The 23,307-nt window shown below is 43.0% G+C and overlaps 1 protein-coding gene across 1 annotated transcript in view; it reads right to left on the bottom strand.

Annotated features, from left to right (window-relative positions):
* LOC120060405 (protein Daple-like) overlaps window positions 1–23,307 on the bottom strand; it is an 84,227-nt gene that overhangs the window by 24,246 nt on the left and 36,674 nt on the right. The window contains exons 5-18 of the mRNA XM_039009710.1: window positions 18,721–18,779; window positions 15,918–16,001; window positions 15,273–15,413; window positions 14,947–15,143; window positions 14,640–14,721; window positions 14,055–14,213; window positions 11,716–11,862; window positions 9,993–10,137; window positions 7,370–7,551; window positions 5,155–5,292; window positions 4,756–5,040; window positions 4,046–4,591; window positions 3,730–3,969; window positions 1,165–1,292 (exon numbers count right to left, since the gene is read on the bottom strand). Coding sequence (XP_038865638.1) covers window positions 1,165–1,292; window positions 3,730–3,969; window positions 4,046–4,591; window positions 4,756–5,040; window positions 5,155–5,292; window positions 7,370–7,551; window positions 9,993–10,137; window positions 11,716–11,862; window positions 14,055–14,213; window positions 14,640–14,721; window positions 14,947–15,143; window positions 15,273–15,413; window positions 15,918–16,001; window positions 18,721–18,779 — 2,533 coding nt within the window. The remainder of the gene's footprint in view (window positions 1–1,164; window positions 1,293–3,729; window positions 3,970–4,045; window positions 4,592–4,755; window positions 5,041–5,154; window positions 5,293–7,369; window positions 7,552–9,992; window positions 10,138–11,715; window positions 11,863–14,054; window positions 14,214–14,639; window positions 14,722–14,946; window positions 15,144–15,272; window positions 15,414–15,917; window positions 16,002–18,720; window positions 18,780–23,307) is intronic.

Raw genomic sequence — 23,307 nt, 5'->3', positions numbered from 1 at the left:
TGACGTTAACTGAATAGTGGCAGCTTGGGTTTCATTGAGCACAAATAGCTGGAGAAGGAATGTCTTTGCTTTTAATCCAATCCCCCTGGGTGACAACCAGCTGGGTCTCTAACTCTTACCTTGAGAGGTGCCTCTTAACACATCCTCAGAGACTGAAGAAAACCCCTCAAGAAGAGGCCCTCCTTTCAGGCAATACAAGTTTTTCCAAAGTGTCTTATTTCATATATTTTCCCTTCAGAAAGGCTGGAGTTCAGGAGTGTACAGTTCAGCTATTCTCACAGCGCTGTCCTGCTGCTTGCCTCACCGGACCTGGGGTTCAAATAGTATTTCTTTTTTTCTTTCAAATACTTTAGCTGCTACAATTGAACCAATGTAATTGTCCCAAAACCTCACCCATCTGGCACCCCAGGCAGGCAGGCTCAAATGCTCAAAATAGTTGAAGGAAAACCAATACTATTTGAACCCAGGTATGGTGCTCCCGGTCACTGTACATTACCTCACCCAGCAGGACTAGATTCTAGAACGCCTCCACTCTCCAGGGAAAATTCCAGAGAAAATTAAAACTGCTGCAAGACAGAGGAAAGGAAATAATCTTTCCCCTGTAATTTTCCCATATAGTCTTATGAAATTGGTTGTAACAGAACACTGCACACCTGCTGCTGGAGATCGCTCAAACACATACACTTTTGAGTGGAACACGTGTTCATGCCACCAACTGCACCAAACAATAAAATAAGAGCCTAAATAAAAGATGGCACATTAAATCTGCAGAGAAAGTGATTAAACGCAGGTTTGAACAGAAACCAGGACTCACCCACTATACCTGGCACAGGAGGTAGGGCAGAATCCATTAAAGCAAATAACTTGCTAAACATGAAAAGCCCCTTTACAACTCAAAACCAACATGTCCCCTGTACCTCATCCAAAGTGGACATTGGGCACACATTTTCACAAGCACTTCAGCACACACACACACACACACAAATGCTATAAATACCTGTTACAAAATATTAGTACACTCCCTTTTTTTATACAAAAAAATGCCTGCAGTATTATGAGGGTAGGGTATTGAGTCTGAGACACCGGTAGGGTGATGGCATACTGGTACAGTGTAGATGTAGTTAGTGTGATGCATGCTGGTATACATAGCGTAAAGCCTCTTACTTGTCTTCACAGCTGTGCTCCTCCTGCAGTAGTTTCTCCCTGTTCAGGCCGATCTTCTCCAGCTCGTGGCTCAGTGTCTCCAACTCGTTCCATTGCTGCTGCACCTTTAGCTTTTCATTCACCAGGTCCTAGACAGAACACACACAATATAGCACTGATTCTACTGAGCTGTCCACCAAACAGTTTTAGAGAGGCAGTTGTAGCAGAAATGCAGATCTAGAGACAGACTTGAAACACACTGCACATTCAGTATACGGACAGGCTACTGTAACCCTTACTGCAGTTTTAGAGGCGCATTGACATAAGCAGAATATGCACAGAATATTAATCTCTCATGGTGTGATCCATAATTTATATATAAAAAACTAAATATTTATCCATTCATCGGCACCCTGCATTTCTTTTTCTACTTGAACTCCATGTGCTGTATGGTACATCTACACTGAACAAAAATATAAAACACAACATTTAACAATTTCAAAGATTTTACAGAGTTACAGTTCATATAAGGAATTCAGTCAATTGAAATTAATTCATTATGCCCTAATCTATGGATTTCACATGGCTTGGAATACAGATATGCATCTGTTGGTCACAGATACCTTACAAAAAAAGGTAGGGGCGTGGATCAGAAAACCAGTCAGTATCTGGTGTGACCACCATTTGCCTCATGAGAGGCCGGTTGGACGTACTGTCACATTTTCTAAAACGACATTGGATGCGGCTTATAGTAGAGAAATTAACATTGAATTATCCTCAAACACCTTTGGTGGACATTCTTGCAGTCAGCATGCCAATTTTACGCTCCCTCATCACTTCAGACATCTGTGGCAATGTGTTGTGTGAAAACTGCACATTTTAGAGTGGCCTTTCATTGCCCTGAGTAGGTGCACCTCTAATGATTATGCTGTTTAATCAGCTTCTTGATTTGCCACACCTGTCAGGTGGATGGATTATCTTGACAAAGGAACAATTATCACTAACAGGGATGTAAACAAATTTGTGAACAAGATTTGAGAGAAATAAGCATTTTGTGCAGATTGACCATTTCTGGGATCTGTTATTTCAGCTCATGAAACATGGGACCAAAACTTTACATGTTGCGTTTAGATTTGTGTTCAGTATACAGTATACCCTTTGACTTTATATTGTTTTTTTCCATCATCAATTTACACACAGTACCCCATAATGACAAAGCAAAAACTGGTTTAGACATTTTTGCTAATTTACAAAATAAAAAAACTGAAATATTACATTTACATAAGTATTCAGACCCTTTACTCTGTACTTTGTTGAAGCACCTTAGGCAGCGATTACAGCCTCGAGTCTTCTTGGGTATGACGCTACAAGCTTGGCACACTTGTATGTGGGGAGTTTCACATTCTTCTCTGCAGATCCTCAAGCTCTGTCACGTTGGATGGGGAGCGTTGCTGCACAGCTATTTTCAGGTCTCTCCAGAGATGTTAGAACAGGTTCAAATCGGGGCTCTGGCTGGGCCATTCAAGGACATTCAGAGATATGTCCCAAAGCCACTCCTGCATGGTCTTGGCTGTGTTTTTAGGGTCGTTGTACTGTTGGAAGGTGAACCTTTGCCCCAGTCAGGTCCTGAACGCTCCCCACAGCATGATAATGCCACCACCATGCTTCACCGTAGGGATGGTGCCAGGTTTCCTCCAGACGTGACGCTTGGCATTCAGGTGAAAAAGTTCAATCTTGAAGTCATCAGACCAGAGAATCTTGTTTCTCATGGTCTGAGGGTCTTTAGGTGCCTTTTGGCAAACTCCAAGCGGGCTGTTATATGCCTATTGAGGAGTGGCTTCAGTCTAGCCACTCTACCATAAAGGCCTGATTGGTGGAGTGCTACAGAGATGGTTGTTCTTCTGGAAGGTTCTCCTATCTCCACAGAGGCACTCTGGAGCTCTGTCAGAGTGACCATCAGGTTCTTGGTCACCTCCCTGACCAAGGCCCTTCTCCCACGATTGCACCGTTTGGCCAGCTCTAGCAAGAGTCTAGGTGGTTCCAAGCTTCTTCCATTTAAGAATGGAGGCCACTGTGTTCTTGGGGACATTCAATGTCTGCAGAAATGTTTTGGTACCCTTCCCAGATCTGTGCCTCGACACAATCCTGTCTCGGAGCGCTACGGACAATTCCTTCGACCTCATATCTTTGTTTTTGCTCTGACATGCACTGTCAACTGTGGGACCTTACATAGACAGGTGTGTGACTTTCCAAATCATGTATAATCAATTGAATTCACCACAGGTGGACTTCAATCAAGTTGTAGAAACATCAAGGATGATCAATGGAAACAGTATATGTTTCTTATTTTTAATACATTTGCAAAGGTTTCTAAAACCTGTTTTTGCTTTGTCATTATGGGGTATTTTCAGATTGCTGGGAAAAAATTATTTGATCAATTTTAGAATAAGGCTGTAACATAACAGAATGTGGAAAAAGTCAAGGGGTCTGAATACTTTCCGAAGGCACTGTATATACTGCATAGTACACGTACTTCTCTACAATCTACTGTAGCCTATATTATCCTCAGACCTTCCCCATACATACCTCTCGGAGTGTGGCCAGGGTCCTCTTGTCAATCGTGGCCTGTTTCTGCAGCTCCTTGTTCTCCCTCTCCAGCTCTTTGACTTTCCCAGTCACCTCCTTTAACCTTTCCAGCTCTTTCTCCTTGGTGATGCCCTCCTTCTCCAGGGAGGCCAGCCTCAGAGCACTCTCCTCCAGCACCCCCTCCTTCACCTCCAGCTGCTGCCACAGCCTCCGTGCCTCCTTCTCCAGCTGCTTCCTCTCCTGCAATTTAATTGAATTGAAATCAGGAGTACTTAAGACACAGCAACTACAGTTTACACATAACACACAGACATACCTTCTCTGACTGGCCCAGTTCTTGCTCCAGCCCCCTCTTCTCCTTCTCCACTTCCTCCAGGCGTTTCCCCACCAGGCACACCTCCTCCAGCTCCCTTCTTAACCCCCCTGTCTCAGCCTCAGCCTGCCTTAGCTCCCTTTCCAGCCCCTGGATCTTGGTGCAGCTATTGTCCAGGCTCTGCTGGAGCCTCTGGTTCTCCTGACCCAGGCTGCTGACGCTCATCTCCAGCCTCTCCGCCCTCTTCCCCTGGGACCTCAGCTCCTCCACAGACCGGGCCAGCTCCTCCCTCTCCCGCTCTAGCTCCCCATTCTCCTGCTGGAGCTGGGGCAGGCGCACGGCGGCCGGCCGGAGAGATTCCACAGTGCGGCGGAGCTCCAGGTTCTCCTGGTCCAGGAGGCTGTGGTCCTTCTCCAGAGTGGTCAGGCGCAGGCTGATGTTCTGGGCCGTGTCCGCCTGCTTCTTGAGCCTCCGGTTGTCCTGCTCCAGGCTGGCGTTGTCTCTCTCCAGGGCCTCGGCCCGGTCACACGTGATCATCAGAGACGCCACCTATGTTTACATTTACAGTTTAGTCATGTTGAAATCATTGTGATATGGTTGTTTTACCTAAGTTGAATACACTGATTGCGATCCACAATACCTGCAAGTAAAACATTCAAAGACCTCTGCAGATATGGCAAAACAAGTGTGAGCGCAAGAATGACCTCCCTCACCTCCCTCTGAAGCTGCTCCTTGCTCCTCTCCAGATGTGCAGTCTCCCTCTCCAGCTCCTCACAGCGCTCCCCCCTCTCCCTCAGTGTCTCCAGCTCCTTAGTCGACTGCTTGCCCTGGGCCTCTAGCCGGGCCAGCTTGGACCCGGTGTCCGTGATGTTCTGGTGGAGGACGCGGTTCTCCGTCTCCACCTCCCTGACCCGAGCCTCACTGTCGGCTTGGGCGCGCTGACGCAGGGAGCTCACCGCCTGGCTCAGGTGCTCCTTCTCCTGCTCCAGCTCAGAGATCTGAAGAACACACAAAGACAGTCAGGTGGGACAACAGTGACATAAGAGGGAACATCGATGACACACACAATCAGTGGTGCATTTAGCATGTGTAAGGTTAGAAGTAGTGTGTACCTGTCTGTCCTTGTCTGCCTGCAGTGTCTCCAGAGCCTTATCCAGTTTCTGCTTGTCTTTGAGCAGATCTTCCCCGAGACCCTCCATGTCCTGGGTGGTCTGCTTCTCCTGGTCCAGCAGGGTCTGCAGATGCTCCAGCTAGGGAAGGAATGGAGGAAACAGCAGACACAAAATGAATGACAATCATGATAGAAAGCACAAACACTAAATGAACAAATTCATCAAGCCAGAGCAAAGAGGTAATAAATATGGAAGCATAATGTCAGACGTGTGTGAGACAGTGTATTCGGAAAGTATTCAGACCCCTTAACTCTTTCCACATGTTACATTGCAGCCTTATTCTAAAATTGATTAAATAAATAAATATTCAATCTACACAGAACAACCTATAATGTCAAAGCAAAAACAGCTTTCCAGATATTTTTGCAAATGTATAAAAAAATAAAAAACAGAAATAAATAAGGTGTTCAGACCCTTTGCTATGAGACTCGAAATTGAGCTCAGGTGCATCCTGTTTCCATTGATCATCCTTGAGATATTTCTACAACATGATTGGAGTCCACCTCTGGTAAATTCAATTGATTGGACATGATTTGGAAAGGCACACACTTGTCTATATAAGGTCCGACAGTTAACATTGAATGTCAGAGCAGAAACCAAGCAATGAGGTCAAAGAAATTGTCCGTAGAGATATGAGACAGGATTGTTTCAAGGCACAGATCTGGGGAAGGGTACCAAAATCAATCTACAGCATTGAAGATCCCCAAGAACACAGTGTCCTCCATTCTTAAATAAAAGAAGTTTGGAACCACCAAGACTCTTACTAGAGCCGGCCGCTCGGCCAAAATGAGCTATCGTCGGAGAAGGGCCTTGGTCTGAGACGTGACCAAGAACCCAATGGTCACTAACAGAGCTCCAGAGTTGTCCGTGGAGATGATTGTCCTTCTGGAAGGTTCTTCCATCTCTTCAGCACTCCACCAATCAGGCCTTAATGGTAGTAAAAGGCACATGACAGCCCGCTTGGAGTTCGCCAAATAGCACCTACAGGACTCTCAGACCATGATAAACAAGATTCTCTGGTCTGATGAAACCAAGATTGAACTCTTTGGCCTGAATGCCAAGTGTCACACGTCTGGAGGAAACCTGGCACCATCCCTATGGTGAAGCATGGTGGTGGTAGCAGCATGTTTTGGGGATGTTTTCCAGCGGCAGGGACTGGGAGACCAGTCAGGATCGAGGGAAAGATGAACAGAGAAAAGTACAGAGAAATCCTTGATGAAAACATGCTCCAGAGTGCTCAGGACCTCAGACTGTGACGAAGGTTCACCTTCCAACAGGACAATGACCCTAAGCACACAGGCAAGACAACGCAGGAGTGGCTTTGGGACAAGTCTCAATGTCCTCGAGTGGCCCAGCCAGAGCCTGGACTTGAACCCGATCAAACATCTCTGGACAGACCTGAAAATAGCTGTTCAGCAACAATCCCCATCCAACCTGACAGAGATTGAGAGGATCTGCAGAGAAGAATGGGAGAAACTCCCCAAATACAGGTGTTCCAAGCTTGTAGCGTCATACCCAAGAAGACGCGAGGCTGTAATATCTACCAAATAAGCTTCAACAAAGTTCTGAGTAGAAGGATCTGAATACTTGTGTAAATGTGATAGTGTTAATTTTTTTTATACATTTCTAAAAACCTGTTTTTCGCTTCGTTATTATGTGGGGTATTGTGTGTAGATTGATGAGGGAGGAAAAACAATTGAATCCATTTTAGAAGTCTAACGTGACAAAATATGGAAAAAGTCAAGGGGTCTGAATACTTCCCGAATGCACTGTACATTAAAAACACACACACCGGTGCTGGGCCAATGCCAAATACTAGAGAAATATTGCATTAATCCGGTACATGCTGCTCTGCGCCCACCCGCATGCTTTAACTGCACCACAAAACATACTGCAATGCATACTGCAGACCAACTTTATAGGACATGTGGGACCAGCATATAGTATCCCACAACACACAGACTGTCAATCTATAAAAGTATGTGGGACCCGCATACAGTACCTTCTGCATGCTTATTTTCTGTATTCAAGGTGTGTGACCCCCATCCCTGTGCGTACGTGCATCAGAGTGGCTGAGCGTGCATGTACGCAAGTCTGTCAGTCTGTCTCTAGTATATGTGTGTCTATACGCAATCAGTGTGTGTCTGTACAGTACCTTCTTGCAGAGGCCCTGGTTCTCACTCTCCAGCTCCAAGGTATGTAGCTGGCCCTCCTCTAGACTTAGGGAAGCCTCTCTGAGCTCCTGGATGGTGGTCTGCAGACCCTGGTTCTCTTTCTCCAGCTTCAGAAGACGGCTCGACGCAGACTCGTTCAGCTCAAACACAAATGACTTGCGCGCTGCACAGGGGGGGGGGGGGGCTTGATTAATCCAATGCATTTGTGTACTGTACAGTATGAGATTGGGATCATAAGTGTGTCTTTATTTATTTAGAATAGTGGGTGGAAGTGATTGAGAGAGCAGCTTTGGCTGCTTGCATAATGGATATTTTTCATTTTGACTGAATCGGTGTGGAATGTTCGAGTCAGCCACATTTATAGCACACTGTAGATTTCTATATCATAAGTATTGTGTGTAGATTTACATAATACATAGTCGTGCTCAAATTTGTTGGTACCCTTACAGCTCATTGAATAATGCTTATTTCCTCCTGGAAAAAAAGTGATGAAATTAAATGCTATTTTATCATGTATACTTGCATGCCTTTGGTATGTCATAGAATAAAGCAAAGAAGCTGTGAAAAGATTAATTATTGCTTATTCTACAAAGATATTCTAAAATGGCCTGGACACATTTGTTGGTACCCCTTAGAAAAGATAATAAATAATTGGATTATAGTGATGTTTCAACCTAATTTGCTTCTTTAATTAGTATCACACGTATCCAATCTTGTAATCAGTCATTCAGCCTATTTGAATAGAGTAAAGTAGTCACTGAGCTGTTTGGTATCATTGTATACACCACACTGAACATGGACCAGAGAAAGCAAAGGAGAGATTTGTCTAAGGAGATCAGAAAGAAAATAATAGATAAGCATGGTAATGGTAAAGGCTACAAGACCATCTCCAAGCAGCTTGATGTTGCTGTGACAACAGTTGCAAATATTATTAAGAAGTTTAAGGTCCATGGAACTGTAGCCAACCTCCCTGGGCGCGGCCGCAAGAGGAACATCGACCCCAGATTAAACAGAAGGAGAGTGCGAATGGTAGAAAAAGAACCAATGATAACTGCCAAAGAGATACAAGCTGAAATCCAAGGTGAAGGCACGTCAGTTTCTGATCACACCATCTGTCGCTTTCTGAGCGAAAGCAGGCTCCATGGAAGAAGTCCCAGGAGGACTCCACTTTTGAAAGAAAAACATAAAAGCCAGAAAGGAATTTGCCACAATCCTTCTGGGAGAATGTCCTTCGGACAGATGAGTCAAAACTGGAGCTTTTTGGCAAGTCACATCAGCTCTATGTTCACAGAGGAAAAAATGAAGCTTTTTAAGAAAAGAACACCAAACCTACAGTGAAACATGGAGGCTGGGTTCTGTTTTGGCACTGCTTTGTTATGCCTGGCACAGGGTGCCTTGAATCTGTGCAGGGCACAATGAAATCTCAAGACTATCAAGGCATTCTGGAGCTAAAATGTTCTGCCCAGTGTCAGAAAGCTCTGTCTCAGTCGCAGGTCATGGGTCATCCAACAGGATAATGACCCAAAGCACACAGCTAAAAGCACCCAAGAATGGATAAGAACAAAACATAGGACAATTCTGAAGTGGCCTTCTATAAGTCCTGATCTGAATCCTATCGAACATCTATGGAAAGAGATGAAACTTGCAGTCTGGAGAAGGCACCCATCAAACCTGAGACAGCTGGAGCAGTTTGCTCAGGAAGAGTTGGCCAAGCTACCTGTTAACAGGTGCAGAAGTCTCATTGAGAACTACAGAAAACATTTGATTGCAGTGATTGGCTCTAAAGGTTGTGCAACAAAATATTAGGTTAAGGGTCCCATCATTTTTGTCCATGCCATATTCATTTGTTTTCTTATTTACAATATTATGTTGAATAAAAAATCTAAAGCAAAGACGGATTTCTATTAAATATGGAATAAACAATGGTGGATGCCAATTGCTTTTGTCAGTTTCAAGTTATTTCAGAGAAAATTGTGCATTCTTCGTTTTTTGTGGATGGGTACCAACAAATTTGAGCACATCTGTATGTGTTGACAGTTAGAGGACCAGGCACTGTGATAAATGTGAGGCTGAGGGAAACAGCTGAGGCAGCTGCTGAGTTACTATATTACCTTTCTGACAATACAGAGTGAAATATTAACTTCAACACAGAGGCCAAAATATAACCCCTCACACACACACCAATGCAAAGACCTGTCGTGCAAATCTACAGTGATGTTCACCCTCTCCAATAAAAAAACTGAAAATATGATACAATTCAATTCTCTAGTTCAAGTATTAACAGCATAGTGTTGAACTGAATTTTTATTTTAGGTTGCGCCACAAGCTCTGGCAGGATTCACTGAGAATCTTTGATTTTTCAACCAAAATCTCCATCAGGCACTAATGGAAGATGATTTATACATGTTGGCTGTCAGCAGAATAATATATGTGCCATTTAGCAGACCCTACAATGACTACATGCGTGCATACATGTTACTGGGTGGCCCCAGAAAAATAACCTATGAACTGAACAGTACCACAACTCAAAGTGATGTAGCTGGAGAAAAACCTACACATGTTTAGTGTGTGTGTGAGAGAGAGAATATGTGTGTGCGCCTTTACTGTCGCTGTTGTCGTTGTTCTTAGCAAGCTGCTCCAGCTCCCAGCCAAGGTGGGTAGACTCGTTCATGCTCTGTTTCTGAGAGATCTCCAGCAGCATGTTCTCCTCTATCAACTCCTCCAGGCGCTTCTTATCTGTGTCCCGGTCCTGAGAGGGACAGCAGGGTGTCAGACACACACACCAACATATATACAGTTAACAGTGCATTCGGAAAGTATTCAGACCCCTTGATTTTTCCAACATTTTGTTACGTTACAGCCTTATTCTAAAATGGATTAAATTAATTTGTTCTCCTCGCCAATCTACACACAATACCCCATAATAACAAAGCGAAAACAGGTTTAGAAATTGTATCACATTTATTTGCTATGAGACTCAACATGTAGCTCATGTGCATCCTGTTTCCATTGATCGTCCTTGAGATGTTTCCACAACTTGATTGTAGTCTACCTGTGGTGAATTCAATTGATTGGGAATGATTTGGAAAGGCACACACCAGTCTATATAAGGTCCCACAGTTGACATTGCATGTCAGAGCAAAAACCAAGCAATGAGGTCAAAGGAATGTTTGTAGAGCTCCGAGGCAGGATTGTGTCGAGGCACAGATCTGGGGAAGGGTACCAAAAAAATGTCTGCAGCATTGAATGTCCCCAAGAATATATGGGCCTCCATCATTCTTAAAAATGGAAGAAGTTTGGAACCACCAAGACTCTTCCTAGAGCTGGCCGTCCAGCCAAACTGAGCAATCGGGGGAGAAGGGCCTTGGTCAGGGAGGTGACCAACAACCCGATGGTCACTCAGAGAGCTCCAGAGGTCCTCTGTGGAGATGGAAGAACCTTCCAGACGGACAACTGTCTCTGAAGCACTCCACCAATCAGGCCTTTATTGTAAAGCGGCCAAACGAAAGCCTCTCCTCAATAAAATGCACATGACAGCCCGCTTGGAATTTTCCAAAAGGCACCTAAAGGACACTTCAGCCAATGAGAAACAAGATTCTCTCGTCTGATGAAACCAAGAATGATCTCTTTGGTCTGAATGCCAAGCGTCATGTCTGGAGGAAACCTGGCACCATCCCTACGGTGAAGCATGGTGATGGCAGCATCGTGCTGTGGGGATGTTTTTCAGCGGCAGGGACTGGGAGACTAGTCAGGATCGAGGGAAAGATTAACAGAGCAAAGTACAGAGAGATCCTTGATGAAATCCTGAGTGCTCTGGAGCAGGTTCTCAGACTAGGGCGAAGGTTCACCTTCCAGCAGGACAATGAACCTAAGCACACAGCCAAGACAATGCAGGAGTGGCTTGGGACAAGTCTCTGAATATCCTTGAGTGGCCCAGCCTGAGCCTGGACTTGAACTCAATCTAATATCTCTGGAGAGACCTGAAAACAGCTGTGCAGCGACGCTCCCCATCCAACCTGACAGAGCTTGAGAGGATCTGCAGAGAAAAATGGGAGAAGCTCCAAATATATTTGCAGAAATTTCTAAAAACCTGTTTTTGCTTTGTCATTCTTGGGCATTATGTGTAGATTGATGAGGGGATTTTTTTTATTAAATACATTTTAGAATAAGGCTGTAACATAAAATGTGGAAAAAGTGAAGGGGTCTGAATACTTTCCGGAGGCACTGTATACACAAACACTGCAATGACATAACATACACCGACATATAGCACACACAGATGTACAGGCAAACAGACAGATGGACCAATCCCTACTGCTTTTATTACCATCTCCATGTCATGCAGTTTGGAGCGCAGCTGCAGGTTCTCCTTCTCCAACTCATGTAGTTTGTCACAGCGCCCCCTGGCTGCCCCCAGCTGCTCTTCCAGCATGGCTTTGGTATCAATCAGAGTCACGTTGTCCTCTCTCAGCTCCTGGAAACACACACACAGAAGAAACACAGACAAACTGTCAGATGGAAACAAAGTAGGGTTGACCCCATTTAGTTGACTGGTCGATAAACTGTTGGTTGACCAAGATTTTTTAAATAACTACATTTTTTAAAGGTTTTTTCCTAAATGGCACACAAGACACCTGTCTGATTCACGGCCATCTCAGTGGACTAATCCATTGAGGTCGCGGAGATGCCACGGTCCAAGAAAAAGGGGTGTGTGGCTAAGATGCAAAAGGCACTTACAGTATCTCTCCAGAATGCGCTCTCTCCTGCAAATCCATGGTTTCATAACTTCATTGTGTGAATTGTTTGCCCTTTGATTGTTAGTGTCTATTAATTCCCCATTACTTATATCACCACGGACATGTTTGCAGCGCTCACAACGCATGCTACACTTGTGAGAAACAAGTTTTGGTTGATTTCATTCCATTTACGAGTTTTGCCAATTTATTAATTGTCTTTTGTTTGGAGCCCTCCTGTCAACGTTGAGTAAGGACGCGGACCTGATTACGCATAGAATTAGGCATAGGCTACTTGGCCTGCACACAAATGTAGGGCTATAAATGTGCCCATTTGGGATCTGATACTATTTCTGATTGTCTTAACTCACCACCACTAATGAGCTTGTGGAGCTTTTCAAAGCTTCACCTCAAACAGCAAGTAAACAAAGTATTTTTATTATCCATTGAGAATGACAATAGCTCTTCAAAGTATTTGAAACATTTTCCAACTCTCTCCCTATCGATAACCACTCGGCATGAACGGGAAAAATGTAATGCTCAGGTCCAGTGCAAACATAAAACACCCAATTACTTCTTATTCCTTGCACAAATAGCCTACAGCTGTCAGTCCTGAGATCACCTGCACAGGAAACTGAGGGCCCAGAATATTTGATACAATGTTGGACGCGAGCTTCGGGCCGGACACAGTCGATAGTTGATACAAGTTCATTGCAGACAGGCCATGATAGTCAATGTGATTTATAGGATTTATATACATTTTTATCAGGATATTTTCTACCTGCTTTTAGATTTGAATAATTTTAATTTAGATATCATTTAGATTAACCACATGACAATGATTTTGAAACTATTAGAAATTAAATTAAACCGTTACACAACAATGTGCATATGAAAATCATAACTGGCAAGCAGATCGGTAGAAATGGTAAGAGTAAATTGGTACTCCAAATTGAAAAGGTTGCCGACCGCTAACGTACCCTATTACCAGCAACTTTAGGAGCTTAATGGCAGAATTAAGCAGTGGGAGGAAGAGAGTCAGGAACAGGTTTTTTTTCTTCTTCCAGTTAGGCCATCTTTATCTCTGGCTCTCTCAAGTCATTTATGTGTCTTAATGATTTAATCAAACAGCATGCTTAAAGCGTCAGACAAGTTCAGTAGATATAGTTGATTTTATTAAAAACACATAGGGTGTGTCTATATATGGAAAATACATGTTTACAATTTTCGACCAATTGATTGGTCAATGAAGATTTTTATTTTTGTCGGGGGACAGCCCTAAAACACAGGGATATATACAGCGTGTTGAAGGGGATTGGCCTGAGACGCTGTGCATGTTTTCTAATCTTGATCACATAATGAGTAGTTATTTGGGGAAGCAAGGTGATTTGTAATTCCGTTCAGTCGGACTGAAATGTAGCGAATATATATATATTTTTTATTCTCAGTAAGGAGACAGTGTGAAATATAAATGAGGCAGAGATGGAGACAATAGGAAATATAGTGATTCAAAGGCCTGCCACTAACAGCTGTGGAGCTCCCTTCCTGGACAAACTCAATTCTGCTGATCAGGAGGTGCCATTGTTCCCCTGTGACAGAGACAGCAGGGGTTCTAGTCAATGAAGTGGAACTGATTTGACCCAGAGACATGAAAGACGTGCTGCTAAGGATTATGGGTCTTAATATGCACAACCAATATTAATCCGTCTTGACAGATGAGATAGGCTATACATGCGGATGTGTGTTGATAATGAGAAAAATAAATGCTGTCACTAACTCACTTTCAAACAAAGGTGCATGAACAGTGGAGCAAACAAAGGTATTTTCCTTTTACATGTGTTGTTAATGTACAGTATTGTATTTTATTCTAGCTTTCATAAAATTGATGTTGGTGACTTTAAATCAATGAAATTCAATGCTCAGTGTGTCTCACCTCGACTCGTGTCTTGTAGAAGTGGACGTCGTGTAGCCTCTCCTTGCAGCGTGACAGCTCTGTGTCCAGTCTGTCCACCTTGGCTGCCTTCTCCCTCAGAGCATCCACCTCATCCCTGTAGGCACGCACCGACCGTGCCTCCGCCAGCACCTGCATGTTCTGCACAGGGCATAAAAGCACACTATGGATCTGGTCTGGAGGTTATAATTGCAGAAATTGTATACTGCCTGTTTGGTTGCTGCAAAGTAAAGGCACATGAATTGTACAACAAACTAGATGTACTGGAGGTTACGGCTAAATAACAAATCTTTCCATTTCAGAATTTCCTGGTCTCATGTGAATATCCAAAAATGGTAATGGCTTTGAGAATATGACATCAGCTAAAATGTTCACTACTGTGAAACTTCTGAAGATGAAATTTCAAAGCTTTTCTAACATGTCATTTGTGGTCAAGATTTGGAGGAAACTTTATCCTGACTTGGAAAATAAGGGAAAGTTGGGTTTCAGTGTGTTTACATAAGTGAGTGAGAAACAGGGAGAGAGAAAAAAGGGGGGGGAAGCCAAAATGAAAGAGAAAATTCACACCTCTTGCTTGAGTTTCTGCATCTCCAGGTCCAGCCTCTCCACCTCATGTTTGGTATCCATCAGATGCTCAGTCTTCTCCTCCCTGGGAGAGAGACAGCACATATTAGGTTGGCAAATCAATTTATTCAGACATATATACATTTTTGTAATCATGTTAAGTTTAGTTTATTTAGAGTCAATATATTTTCTGATAGAGGGCTTGCAGTGTTTCTGAAGTTAACATCTTAGGGAATTATTTGTCTTAATAAAATGTACTAAACGCTAAAATGTTATCCCCGACTCTAACCTCTCCCCTATTCTGACTCACAGTTCCTGCCGTGAGCGTCTCAGTTTGGCTTTAGTGTCGGCCAGCTCCACAGCCAGGTGCTGGCGGTCCTCTTTGGCCAGCAGTGAGACGGGTCCGTCCAGGCCCGACACAGTCCTCTCAGGACAGGGGTAACCCATGTGATTGGAGGGCTGCTGGGACTGGAGGTAGTCCTTCTCCTGGGTCAGCTCCACAATCACCTGGAGGATGGTGGAGAAGAATTCTGTCAGTCTATTGACTGTGTATAGAAAGTGCACAAATCAAGTCTTATTGTGGGTAATACAGTTGATTTGGATGTGTTTCAGACTTGTTCCGTCTTTGATACCAACCTCTGCACATTCATCTCGTTCATCTATGAGTTTGCGGAGGTGCAGGGCCATGTTACGGGACAGGGGGTCGAGCTCCTCAGGGGGCATGTCTGGCAGCTCCAGCCACTGCATGTCCAACACATTCTCCTGGTTATGGGTCACCTGAAGGGGTAGACAGACAATATAACAATGTCAACAGGAATGCCATAAGTTCTACATTGAAACCCAATACATGTGTAATAACAGTGCCCCCTCCCTTGTATTTCTGGGTCTGTGAAGCAAAAAATAATATTGTCAAAAGGAATATATTACTGTAGGCCTGGGAATAAGACTTGAATGTGTCTATGTGAAGATGCAAAGTACATGTGATAAAAGATTCTCAATGAACAAATTGACAGACACGCATGAACATGATTGGCTAAATGTCAATGGAAATGACATACTGTTAAAGTGTAGGCCTAGGAGTAAAACCTGAATATGTCTTTACATCATTAGATTTATTTGACAGGGACAGTGCACATCAATCAAGGTTTCTGTAAATGTGCCAAATTTAGCCAGATGCGTACCTGAAGATAGTGAGAAGAAAAAAAAAAAATCACTACAAAAAAAAGGCTGATGAGCATGAACATGTGTGCCTGCTTTGACGTGAACACCTGCACTACTCACCTCTTGAATGTGGGAGACGATGGCTGCCTGCTTCTCGATGTCGAGCAGTTTGATTTTCTCAATGATCTCTTCTTTCCTCTCACACTGCAGAGGAAGTAACAACGGCAGGCATTTCTATTAGAGATACCTATAGGTCGCGACTATAAACTAATCAGAAAGACATTATGATTAAGACTTGGTTTTCACATTCTCTATTGAACACAAAGGACTGGGTGTTTGAATGGTCATAAAACCGAATAAACCATATGAAAAGAATGTTCTGAATCTTATAGAAATACGGTTAAGGGTAATGTGGAGGACTTAAGGCAGCACAGACTTGAGTCATTACCATTCAATGGGGAGAAAACAATTAAGAGGTATAAATGAAGCATCAACTTAGAAAATGTATTACATCTATGCATGACGTTGACATTTCTTTTTAGGTATCAGAAAAATAACTGAGGAAAAGTCAACTATTCAACACTTCATCTCTATCCTGCTTTTTCCCCAGGAACAGGAAAAAACAGGGCAGTGTAACAAAGAGAGAAAAAAAGAGGGGGAGAGGCCAGGGGATTGGAGGGAATGAAAACAGTAGTGTACAGAGCTGAAGCTAGAGATAGAGCCAAGGGAATGGAACAGTACAGCCTCTGGTATAGGTACAGGTGGGTGGGCCCTGCACTATTTAACCCTTTCTCTCTCTCTGAGCCTCTTACATGCTCTGTGATATTGGTGCTACACTGGACATGTTGATTTCAAAAGAGAAATTAATCTCAAAACGTTTGAGGGACATTTTGAATTGATTCATAAAATGCTGATAAGATAACAGGCCGTTGCTGTTGCACTAAAGTTTACTGTTATCAGTTTCAGTTAATACAGGGATGTGTTCAAACATGTAAAGTTATGCCAATACAGCTTTACTTCCTGGTGTGATCAGGTGCAAGGTTGGGCGCCAGGTAGACTAGCAGTGCTGGGCCAACCGAAATGTAGCTGGTTCAAATACCTGTGTCGACAACGTGAAAAAAAAATAGGCACTTAACCCTAATTTGCCTGATGGGGCACCATACTACTATGGCTGACCCTGTAAAACAGCATCCGGTATATGTGACAAACGTATACATTTATACACATTCAGTACCAGTCAAAAGTTTGGACACCTGCTCATTCCAGGGTTTATTTATTTTTTACTATTTTCTACATTGTAGAATAATAGTGAAGAGATCAAAACTATGAAATAACACATATGGAATCATGTAGTACCAAAGAAGTGTTCAGCAAATCAAAATATATTTTAAATGTGAGATTCTTCAAAGTAGCCACCCTTTGCACACTCTTGGCATTCTCTCAACCAGCTTCATGAGGTAGTTACCTGGAATGCATTTCAATTAACAGGTGTGCAGTGTTAAAAGTTAATTTGTGGATTTTCTTTCTTAATGCGTTTGAGACAAGGAGTTGTGTTGTGACAAGGTAGGGGTAGTATACAGAAGATAGCACTATTTCGTAAAAGAGCAAGTCCATATTATGGCAAGAACAGCTCAAAAAAGCAAAGAGAAACAGTCCATCATTACTTTAAGACATGAAGGTAAGTCAATCCGGAACATTTCAAGAACTTTGAATGTTTCTTCAAGTGCAGTCGCAAAAACCATCAAGCACTATGATGAAACTGGCTCTCATGAGGACCTCCACAGGAAAGGAAGACCCAGAGTTTGCTCTGCTACAAAGGATAAGTTCATTAGAGTTACCAGCCTCAGAAATTGTAGCCCAAATAAATGCTTCAGAGTTCAAGTAACAGACACAATTCAACATCAACTGTTCAGATGAGACTGCGTGATTCAGGCCTTCATGGTCGAATTGCTGCAAAGAAACCACTAAAAAGGACACCAATAAGAAGAAGAGACTTGCTTGGGCCAAGAAACACGAGCAATGGACATTAGACCGGTGGAAATATGTCCATTGGTCTGAAGCATGGAGGAGGTGGTTTGATGGTGTGGGGGTTCTTTGCTGGTGACACTGATTTATTTAGAATTCAAGGCACACTTAACCAGCATGGCTACCACAGCATTCTGCAGATATACGCCATCCCATCTGGTTTGCGATTAGTGGGACTATAATTTATTTTTCAACAGGACAATGACCCAAAACACATCTCCAGGTTATGTAAGGGCAATTTGACCAAAAATGAGAGTGATTAGTGCTGCATCAGAAGACCTGGCACAAACCCCCGACCTCAACCCAAATGAGATGGTTTGGGATGAGTTAGACTGCAGAGTGAATGAAAAATCAGCCAACAAGTGCTGAGCATATGTAGGAATTCCTTCAAGACCATTAGAAAAGCATTCCTCATGAAGCTGGTTGAAAGAATACCAAGAGTGTGCTAAGCTGTCATCATGGCAAAGGGTGTCTACTTTGAAAAATCTAAAATATATTTTGATTTGTTTAACACTTTTTTGGTTACTACAATGATTCCATATGTGTAGTTTCGATGTCTTCACTCTTATTCTACAATGTAGAAAATAGTAAAAATAAATAAAAACCCTTGAATGAGTAGTTGTGTCCAAACCTTTGACTGGTACTGTACACACACACAATATGTATAATGTTTGCCAAAGCAGATAGTCATATCCTTTTATTATACTGTAAACTGACTGCTTCCACACCGACTCAGTCTTCAAATGGGTATCTAATTCTAAAGTAGGCCTACCTGGTTGGCTCAATTAAAAGGGTTTGTTAATGTTATATAATTTTAACTATATTCATTCAGATTATCATTGAGATCAAATCAATTTTGCAAGAAAGATCTGTCGAATATGTTAGAAAAGGCTGTTACCTGTACAGCACAGCCTAGGATCAACAGCAGCATTCTCTTCACCTCCTCCATGCCCTTGCCTGTTGAAGATGAAAGATGAAGACATAACTTATTAAAACACCCTTTCCTTATAGCCAATTGAGTTTGAGCTCAGATTTCGATTTTGGTTTAAATCCCACAGCTCTGCAGGGCAGTCACTATGACACAGCCATAAAGTCATAAAATATCATTTTAAAATCTAACCTTTCCCCTAACCTTAGTGGCACACCAGTCTAATTTTTATCCAATTTAACACTACGATGGAGCCGGAGGAGATGGCTGGCGTTCTACGATCCCCTAACCAATTGTGTGTTTTTTCACGTTATTTGTAACAAATTTTGTACAATGTTTCTGCCATGATATCTTATGACCGAAAAGAGCTTCTAGATATCAGGACAGCGATTACTCGGCCCGTACTGGAGGAATAGGCCCCTCATCCCAGTCATTTACAGGAGAAAGAGACATCGAAGGCGAAGGTCTGGGTGCCTTGTAAGGATCCGACGGCATGCGGGTAATCTCCCTTTACCATAGGTCCCATTTTTATAAAAACAATTACCTTCATTTAACTAGGCAAGTCCGTTAAGAACAAATTCTTATTTTCAGTGACGACCTTGTTCAGGGGCAGAATTACAGATTTTTACCATGTCAGCTCTGGGATTCGATCTTGCAACCTTTCGGTTTCTAGTCCAACGCTCTAACCACTAGGCTACCTGCCGCCTCAACGTACAACGCCCTATTAGCCAACGTACAATCAATGGAAAATAAAATCGACGAACTACGATCACGTATATCCTGCCAACAGGACATTAAAAACTAACATCTTATGTATCACCAATTCGTGGCTGAACGACAACATGAAAAACATACAGCTGTGAGGTTTTAAGCTTTTTCGGCAAGATAGAACAGCGGCCTCTGGTAAGACAAGGGTTGGCGGTCTATGCATATTTGTAAACAGCTGGTGCATGAAATCTAAGGAAGTCTCAATGTTTTGTATCTCATGATAAGCTGTAGACCACACTATTTACCAAGAGCATGTTCATCTATATTCTTCGTAGCTGTCTATTTACTACCACAAACCGATGCTGGCACTAAGACAGCACTCAATAAGCTGTATAAGTCCATAAGCAAGAAAACTATCATCCAGGAGGCGGCGCTCCTAGTGGCCGGTGATTTTAATGTCGGGAAATGTAAATAAGTTACCGAATTTCTACCAGCACTTTACATGTGCAACCAGAGGGGGAAAAAATAACAAATAAATCAACTCAACCTTTACTCCACACACAGACACATACTCTCCCTCAACCTCCATTTGGCAAATCTGACCATAATTATATCCTCCCGATTCCTGCTTACAAGCAAAAACTAAAGCAGGAAGCACCAGTGACTCAGTCAATAAGAAAGTGGTCAGATGAACAGATGCTAAGCTACAGGACTGTTTTGCTAGCAGAGACAGGAAAATGTTCTGGGATTCTTCTGATGTGGTGTACTCCTCAAAGCCATCAGTCACTGGCTTCATCAATAAGTGCAAAGATGACGTCACCGTACGTACATACCCCAACCAGATGGATTACCAGGACGTGTGCTCCGAGCATGCGCTGACCAACTGGCAAATGTCTTCACTGACATTTTCAACCTGTCCCTGACGAAGTCTGTAATACCAACATGTTTCAAGCAGACCACCATAGTCCCTGTGCCCAAGAACACTAAGGTAACCTGCCTAAATGACTACCGACCCATAGCACTCACGTCTGTGGCCATGAAATGCTTTGAAAGGCAGGTCATGGGTCACATCACCATTATCCCAGAAACCCTATTCCCACTGCAATTTGCATTCCACCCCAACAGATCCACAGATGATGCAATCTATTGCACTCAATACTGCCCTTTCCCACCTGGACAAAAGGAACACCTATGCAAGAATGCTATTAATTGACTACAGCTCAGCGTTCAACACCATTGTGCCCTCAAAGCTCGTCATGAAGCTAAGGACCCTGGGACTAAACACTTCCCTATGCTACTGGATCCTGGACTTCCTGACGGGCCACCCCCAGGTGGTATGGCTAGGCAACACCACATCTGCCACGCTGATCCTCAAAACAAGGGCCCCTCAGGGGTGCGTACCCCTGTACTCCCTGTTCACTCATGACTGCATTGCCAGGCACGACTCCAACACCATCATCAAGTCTGCCGATGACAACAGTGGTAGGCCTGGTCACCGACAACGATGAGACAGCCTATAGGGAGGAGGTCGGAGACCTGGCCGTGTGGTGCCAAGATAACAACCTCTCCCTCAAAGACAAAGGAGATGATTGTGGACTACAGGAAAAGGAGGACCGAGCACGCCCCCATTCTCATCGACGGGGCTGTAGCGGAGCAGATTGAGAGCTTAAAGTTCCTTGGCGTCCACATCACCAACCAACTATCATGGTCCAAACACACTAAGAAAGTCCTGAAGCGGAAAGACAAAGCCTATTCCTCCTCAGGAGACTTGGCATGGGTCCTCAGATCCTCAAAAGGTTTTAGAGCTGCACCATTGAGAGCATCCTGACAGGTTTAATCACTGCCTGGTATGGCAACTGCTCGGACTCCGACCGCAAGGCTCTAGAGGGTGAGTGCATATGGCCCAGTACATCACTGTGGCTAAGCTTCCTGCCATACAGGACCTCTATACCAGGCGGTGTCAGAGGAAGGCCCTAAAAATTGTCAAAGACTCCAGCCACCCGTGTCATAGACTGTTCTCTCTGCTACCACACGGCAACCGGTACCGGAGCAACAAGTCTAGGTTCAAAAGGCTTCTTAACTGCTTCTACTCCCAAGCCATAAGACTCCTGAACAGTTAATCAAAGGGCTACCCAGAACCTACTTTTACGCTACTGCTACTCTCTGTTAACATAGTCACTAACTCTACCTTCATGTACATATTACCTCGACTAAACGGTTTAGAGAAATGTTTGCAAATTTATTGAAAATGAAAGAGAAATATCAAATCGACATAAGTATTCACACCCGAGTCAATACATGTTAGAATCACATTTTGCGTCAATTACAGCTGTGAGTCTTTCTGGGTAAGTCTCTTAGAGCTTTGCACACCTGGATTGTACAATATTTGCACATTCTTTTCAAAATTCTTCAAGCACTGTCAAGTTGGTGGTTGATCATTGCTAAACAGCCATTTTCAAGTCTTGCCATTGATTTTAAAGCTAATTTAAGTCAAGACTAACTAGACATGGGAACATTCAATTAGAAAACCTCCCAGGTCTTTGTGGTTGAATCTGTGTTTGAAATTCACTGCTCGACTGAGCGACCTTACAGATAAAAGTATGTGTGTGGTACAGATGAGGTAGTCATTAAAAAATTGTTAAAACACTATTATTGCACACCGAGTCCATGCAACTTGACTTAAGCATATTTTTACTCCTAAACGTATTTAGGCTTGCCATAACAAAGGGGTTTAATTGTTAGAGTCAAGATATTTCAGCTCTCATTTAATACATTTTTTAACATAATTCCCTTTGACATTATGGGGTATTGTGTGGCACAAAAGCTCAATTTAATACATTTTTAATTCAGGCTGTAAGACAACATTTGCAAAAGTTAAGGGGTGTGAATACTTTCTGAAGGCACTGTATAGCCAATTGGCTTTTCAGCTGGCCTATCTAGTGGTAAGGGAAGACCCCCATGAAATGGACAAAAATGAATGGCTACTTATTGGCATTGGGCGAACCATATACACAAATCGCAAACACCACTCAAATGGACGGCAGTTCATCAAAAACATACTGCAAGCGGAACATGGCAAATGCCAGGTCTCACTATCCAAAAATCCCTGAGGGGTGAGCGCGCTCCTTTGTAGGATTTCATATGGGAAATGGTCAAAGTCAGGTCTCAAAGGTGAAATTTTCTAAATCTAATTTTTTTCAAAATTGTAAACCCTCATATCAAGTATGTTTTGTACCATTTTTCAAAATGTATTTTTCTTGTCAATTATATATATGTCGTAACCAGACTACATTTTTCTTATTATATTCAGTTTGCCCAAAAGGCCTTTGTTTTGTCCATTTGCCATATATGATCATAGGAAGTTAGCCAGAGCCCAAAAGTCAGTGAACCATGTCCAAATGGCATATATAATGTCGAGATGGCCTATATACTGACCAAATGATATACATCACTATGTTAAGCCCTGAATCAACCTAGAAGATCTATTTGATCACAGGAAGTCAGAATTTCTCATTTGTGTTGATTCAGCATGTCCATTTCGTAATGGGAAGTACTTATGGATATACATTGGCAATGGACATTGTCAACTTGCAGAAGAGCATGTTCACACTGACAATATAGCATGTGTGTAATTGGACACGGTCCAATCGCTTGTTGGTGTTGATTTCAGGCTGTCCATTTGGTGAAGGTAAATCCCTCATTAAATATATTGGAAATGTACAATTGTACACTGTCCATTTGCAATGTATTACAATGGGCATTTAGCATCACGAATTGGACATGCTCTAATATACTGCAGAAATGCCCAATTGACTGGCTTGTTGAACTCGGGATGGCCGAGCAGTGATA

The sequence above is a fragment of the Salvelinus namaycush genome, chromosome 15 (genome assembly GCF_016432855.1).
Source record: "Salvelinus namaycush isolate Seneca chromosome 15, SaNama_1.0, whole genome shotgun sequence".
Taxonomy (NCBI): Eukaryota; Metazoa; Chordata; class Actinopteri; order Salmoniformes; family Salmonidae; genus Salvelinus; species Salvelinus namaycush.
The sequence above is the reverse complement of the archived record's forward strand: the minus strand, read 5'-3'. Positions and strand labels throughout refer to the sequence as shown.